Source organism: Penicillium oxalicum, chromosome I, assembly GCF_001723175.1.
Source record: "Penicillium oxalicum strain HP7-1 chromosome I, whole genome shotgun sequence".
NCBI classification, from domain to species: domain Eukaryota; kingdom Fungi; phylum Ascomycota; class Eurotiomycetes; order Eurotiales; family Aspergillaceae; genus Penicillium; species Penicillium oxalicum.
The window spans coordinates 4,996,440-5,002,439 of record NC_064650.1 but is presented as its reverse complement, the minus strand read 5'-3'; the positions used below and the strand labels follow the sequence as shown (position 1 = coordinate 5,002,439).

The following is a 6,000-nucleotide window of genomic DNA, read 5'->3' as shown; positions in this document are numbered from 1 at the left end:
GCCTCAACAGCCATGCATCCAAATTCGGGGAGAAAGTTCTGGGAGAACCAAGACTTTTGGCTGGTGATGAACCGTATGTTACAGATCTCAGAGAGGCGCGGGGGACCGCAACTATTTGACCAAGAGCTGTGGACTAATCACCCACACAGACGCGAGGAGATAGCGTTGTCACGTATGTGTGCCTGACGGGTAGTCAATGCGGGCGCAAGTCATGAATCTGCTGACTGTGCACCGAAGTATACGGACTTGATGTACGGGACGGTTAGGAATAGGGAGTAGCGTTAACGGCCGAGTCTCACGAGTCTCATGGCAAATGCTATGTGAAGATCTCGTGCTAATATCTTTTTGATTTGATGTTGCAAAAAAAAAATGATTGAGTGATTCATTTGATTCAGATCATTACAAACCTTCTCATGCCAACTTCAATATGAATATCATTTCCAATGTCAAAAGGGGAATGCCCAAAGCCCATATGAAGATCAGTTAAACTTCCAGTCCATGTGCTGATTGGAGTCATCACTACCAGTGGATCCACATCTCTCCCATGACCTGATGCATGAATGAGCCTCAGGCACCAACTACATCATCCGTGCTCAGATGTTGCAGAACTGCACAAGTGCACAACTACACAACTGCACAGTCAGCAATGTAGCCGGGGCCAGCCTGAGGCTGAACCGCCGCAGACTCGACGTGCGCCATTGGCTCCGCATTCCCAGTCGGGCCAGTGGAGCCCAGGCGGTCGAAGGCGGATTCCTCAACTTCGAAGTAGAAAGAACCATCGAATCAACGCGCCCATATTAACCTTGGCCAAAACGACCTGCACACCTGCATACGCATACGCAGACACACACGGGAGTCCTTCGAGCTCTCGTTCCTCAACTCAGCATCTTGTCCCGCACTGGTCCCACCTCGCAACAACATACCCTCAAGGAAAGACAATGGTCAACAGTCTCTGGTTCAAGTGGAAGAGTCTCCGGCTGCCGTGGCGGCGATCGTTCCTTGTTGGTGAGTTTCCTCGGCGCCCTGGGTCTTCCTTCGTTCCATCATAGTACAGACGTCATGCAGAGGTTCTGTACGTAATTCGAACAAATTTGACGAACGTGTTTCTCATGTACGATCACCATCTAGGCCAGGATCTCGCAGGGAACACATTCTGGGAATTTAAAGACGTCGCCAATGCCAATCGATTTCGACGGATTGTGAAATTCGATCCAAAGACTCATTTTGGAGATGTTCAAGTGACGCGTGAGTTTGATTCTTTCTCGATTAATTCTCTTTGTCTAGCTTGGATGACTTGATCCTGATTAAATTTCTTTCTTTCCCTTCGCCTCAGCGCAATGGCATCAGTGGCTCCGATACGTCCGTCAACACCCGCCCAGTCTCGAAGAACAACAGCAAGATCTGGTCCGTCAGACACAGATCAAGCACCTCGCTCGTCTGGCAGATGAGCGCTGGGCTAGCAAGCCATCCTTCCTCGATAAACCAAAGTCACCACCCCAGAGTACTCAGTTACCCACAGGACCCATCAGAACGCCGACGGATATCCCCGAGGCCAATCCGGCCAACAGCGCGCCATTCTCGGCGTCGTCTACCCCGACGACGACGACAACAACAACAACCCAACCCCGACCGGAAGTTGAGAAGTCAGCCCCCGTGAAGGAGGACCCGTGGGCCAAGGCGAACGCGGGCAATCCGGGAGATACCTGGCAGCCTGAGTCATGGACTCCCACGTCAAAGCGATGATCGATATTCTCCAGCGGTCCGCGACCAAGATAATCAAAGCGAGCGGAGACGTACAACTTGAGAAAGTGGGAAAGCTTTTTCAACGATGTGTCTAGGATGCGTGTCACTACACACGCCTGATTTCGCAGCGTTCCAGAGCCAGATTCGAAACCATATGTCGGACACTGGCGGGAAATGTAGACTTCCTTGAATGCGGCCCGGCCTTTGCGCGCAAACAGGGCAACGAGGCATCATCCTGCTATGGTATGACCATTGCATGATGCCCATGTCCTCTGCCTTGTGATCATGAATTTGTCTCCTACTGTCAGGCACAAGAAACCGAGTCATCGGGGGGGGGGGGGGGGGGGCCGCCGAGGCCGTCTCGGAGATTATTATTTGCAGATTTCAAATGTACACTGAGCATACCCAGACTATTCTCTACTCCCGGCGGCGGGGCCGGCAAGAATGTACAGTGTCTTGTCTCTACAGTTCACCAGGCAGATAAGGATCATTTTGAATGGGTGGGTAGATATTTTCTGAACCGAAATACAGACAGGAATGCAGGATGGCCCCGAGATGGTTGATTGCCAGCAATGAACCGTAAAATGTTCCTCCATCCGTCACACAAGTGTTAACTTTTACAATTGTCCCCCGGCCTCATCCAGACCGAGGCCATCTTCACTAGAATTGCGAGATGCATCAGCAAGACAGATGTTCGGTGTGTTTTTGAAATTCGATTCAACGCTTCATGATGTCGTGAGAGGTTTGGGTATCAAGAGCCTGTATGATCCCACCGGCGAGGAAACTCATCTCGTCCGGCAAAACGTCAATCCGGCCACGGGCAAGACGATGTTCGAGCAAGTGCTCGACCTTGTCCAGCAGGAGCCGGTGATGGGTTGGTGGAAGGGTGGCCGACGCGGGCTTTGCCTGTACGGCAGCAATATTCTGCTTGCGGAGATCGACCAGGTCATCCATTTCAGCCGTCGACAGAAGATTGGGGAAAACGCCATTGACGTGGCTTTGGATCGAATCCAGGTACATGCAGTGGGCGTCATCGGGGTGCATCGACTCGGTTTCGTGGCCGAGTCGGATGTTGTCGGCCTGCATTTGAATGTAGGACTTGTATTTGGCGTCGGCGATGCCGTGGATCCCGTTCATGTACGCAATGAAGAGTTGGCGGTCCACGTCCACTGCATCCCGAGTAAAGTCCTCCGGATGGGTGGCCGAGCTGCGGGTGAATTCAGGCTCACAGGGACCCTGATCAGCCTCGTCCTCGCCCTGATCTTCCGATTGCAACGAGGAGTTCAGTGAGCCCGACTGGAGGGCCAGCATCATCATTTCATGGCACGTCATCTGAGGCTCCGCGGCCTCATCATCGTCGACAGCGTCAGAACTATCGATGTACTCGATGTCGGCAGCGAAACGGACAGAAGGTTCAAAGGCAATAAAGTCATCGTCGAAGGTGTCTGTGCGGTCTTCGCGCGTTTCGGGAACTTCCGAAGTCTCCTCCCAGACGGAGAAGTCGGACATGTCGTCATCCTCATCCTCATCCTCCTCGTCAGAATCCTCAGAGAGCGCGTCGTACTCAAATTCAAGATCATCCGATCCATAGCCTGATTCAGACTCGGAGTCGTCAGATGCATCATGGGCATCGGAGGTAGAGTTCTTCAGGATTGATTTCAAGAAGGGGTGCAAGGTGGGCGAGCGCTTCTCAATGAAGGTTTGGACGCTGGATTGCAAGGGGGTAGGGTTGTTCGACGTGACAGAGACTTCGTCGGAGCCGTAGCAGCTGTCCTGAGAGAATGACACTTCCAGTTGGGCGAAGGTGGAGGAGAGGGAATCCCACGATTCTCGGTGTGTGGCGTGGGGGGTAGCCATCTTGGGCACTGGTGAAATTGAGGCACAAGTGAGGTGCCACAGTGGGGGTGATGAGTTAGGATTTTGGGTTTGTTGCTCCTCAGTAGGTGAGTCGCACGAGCAAGACAAATTTGTGGATTTTAGTGGTGAGGGAAAAGAGAAGAGATGCGAGGAAGGCCTCGAATGCACGGAGAAGAGTCCATGGTGAGGCACACGGCAATCGTGTGAGCACTTAGGGGAACTTGACGGGGGAGCAGCCCCAGGCAAGAGTGTAAAGCGAGTTCATGTTGTAGATTTTCAAGGTCGAATGTTGATGATATGGTTTGGTCGAGGTCTTTCCTCTTTGGAGATGGTAATCGTTCGTCCGATGAGATTTCAGTCGATTCGGTTCAAGGGATGACAGAAGAGAGCGTATCCCCGTGTGGATTCGCTGGGTGAGGATCAAGTGCTTCAAGTTTTGTTCGACGAACTGCGCAGTGTGTGTATAGTTCGCGAAGAGGAAGTGGGTGGTGTGGGGAGAGTGTGAGAGGAAGAGAGGTGGTGTCGCGACGCGATGCAAGCGGCGCAGGAATGTCAGGTGGATTGACGAGAGGGGCGACACCCAAACATCCAAGGCGCTCCAAGGAGACTGGAAAAGACACCCGGAAAGAGACGGCCGTGTGAGCCGGGTGGGAAGAGGAATGGATGAAGCTAAACTGTCAATAAATTGTGTGACAGTGGAGAGATTGCGAGAAGGCACGAAAGATTCCGGGCGCCCGTGAGAAGAGAGAAGATGCAAACCCGGTGAACCCACAGTGCGCGGGGGATTCGCCTCTTTCGGGAGGGGAAGAAAAGGAATTGAGTCACCCGCAAAAATCACCCGCGGAATCCACGGCAACTGGACAGTCAGCCTGACAAGAGTGAAGCAACCGGAACCCTACCACTTGGTGACTTGGTAGTTCAATTTAAAATGGACATGATCGTGGACTGTAGCCGCAGTTGAATTTATGGTGATTGTGAGATTTGATTACAGCTGATGAGAAAGGGGCTACAGAGACAACCGGACGATGGTAATCGATCAGTCTACCCTAGCAGATACCAGATGGTTCTGCCGATGCAGGATGCAGCTTGACCCTGATTTTCGTCGGACTGGCCGGTGTACTGACTTCACTGTTCTCAATGAACTCCTATCCCACCATCGGATCCTCATGACAAGTGACTAAGGAAAATATTGGATTGAAACCTTCGATCCTTCTGCCTTGGGAAAGTCAAGTGACTTCGGAGTCCGAACTGGCAAATTGCTAAAGGACTACGACCCGTGCTAGGGGGGGCTGCTGATTCATGATGCTGTTCACTCGTCATTCTGAGTCAGCCTAATTGGAGCGGGCAGAATGGGACCGATTGGGCCGATCGGCTGCGCCATCATCATTTGATCGTGAACTAGACATCACGCTCGCTCAGTCGGAGATGACAAAACGACGGCCTTCCTACAGTGAATGAGGAAGGACACCAAAGAACACCAAAGGACACTGAGATTATTCACTTGTTGTCTTGGTGTTCAATGTGCTACAGATTTGGCGACAGGTTCGAAATCCAGCCCTCGTGTTTTCAAATCTCATTTAATCCAGTCCGAGGTTATAAGGCGGCAATCGGCGGATGATGCGGGCCATGGATGGATGTGGGTGGCCCGCTATGCCTGTGTATGCCTGATGGTGCCTGGTGATGCTTGGTGATGCCTGATAATGCGTGACGTCTATGTCTCCCGACCATTGCAAGAAACAATCTGGTCCAATTCGTGTGGCGCACTTTCATATGCATGTCCTTTGTTGTTGTTTTTTGGGGGGGCACCCTGGCGCAGCAAGTCTGTCGGACAAGGTGAGAATGTTTTCTCTCCCACTTTGAGAAGGAACCTATTGCGTTGGATTTGAGCGAACCCCTTCCGGGTGCAATCCATGGATTCTTTGATCTGGTTCTAAGGAGGTGTGTGTAAACAAAAACCAGTCTGGCAGATAGCTCTCCTCTTGAAGCAGCTCGGCGTCCGCTTGGTAACTCTGGGGAAGTCAGACTCTTCCGCGTTCGCGCAAAACAAGGCGTCTGCTTCACTTCGAGGTGGCTGCCTCTCAACATGTGATCTCATGTGCTTTCCTCCCGATCCACAGATCGGCGCAACTGCAGACAAGCTAGTCGCATCAGGTCCCTGGAGTCCTTGCATGCATGAGCAGACTGCCACTATTTTCCACCCAGTGATGGTACATGATGCGTCCAAATCGCAAAATGCGATTTGTTGGTGCGATTGACTGCAGTGCTAAGAAGTTTAGTGGTGTGATCACCTGAACGGTGATCAGAGAACCTGCAAACTCGTCTGTGTTCCTGAAAGCTGATCCCTTCCATTGGCCAGTGCTGGTCGATTGCGACAAAGAAGACCAGGTTCCATTCGAAGAG

General features: G+C 52.0%; 3 protein-coding genes across 3 annotated transcripts; 1 reads left to right on the top strand and 2 right to left on the bottom strand.

Annotated features, from left to right (window-relative positions):
- Window positions 1-938: 938 nt before the first annotated feature.
- On the top strand, window positions 939-1,743 carry POX_a01647 (uncharacterized protein; the record flags this gene model as incomplete). Its single annotated transcript, XM_050110573.1, has 3 exons — window positions 939-1,005; window positions 1,066-1,245; window positions 1,334-1,743. The coding sequence occupies 3 exons, from the start codon at window positions 939-941 to the stop codon at window positions 1,741-1,743; spliced, it is 657 nt and encodes a 218-aa protein (XP_049974341.1).
- A 717-nt stretch (window positions 1,744-2,460) lies between these two features.
- Window positions 2,461-3,600, bottom strand: POX_a01646 (uncharacterized protein; the record flags this gene model as incomplete). The annotated part of the gene is made up of 1 exon (XM_050110572.1): window positions 2,461-3,600. The coding sequence occupies one exon, from the start codon at window positions 3,598-3,600 to the stop codon at window positions 2,461-2,463; it is 1,140 nt and encodes a 379-aa protein (XP_049974340.1).
- Window positions 3,601-3,811: 211 nt separating this feature from the next.
- On the bottom strand, window positions 3,812-4,768 carry POX_a01645 (uncharacterized protein; the record flags this gene model as incomplete). The annotated part of the gene is made up of 2 exons (XM_050110571.1): window positions 3,812-4,495; window positions 4,721-4,768. 2 exons carry the CDS (start codon window positions 4,766-4,768, stop codon window positions 3,812-3,814), a joined length of 732 nt encoding a protein of 243 aa, XP_049974339.1.
- Window positions 4,769-6,000: the final 1,232 nt, after the last annotated feature.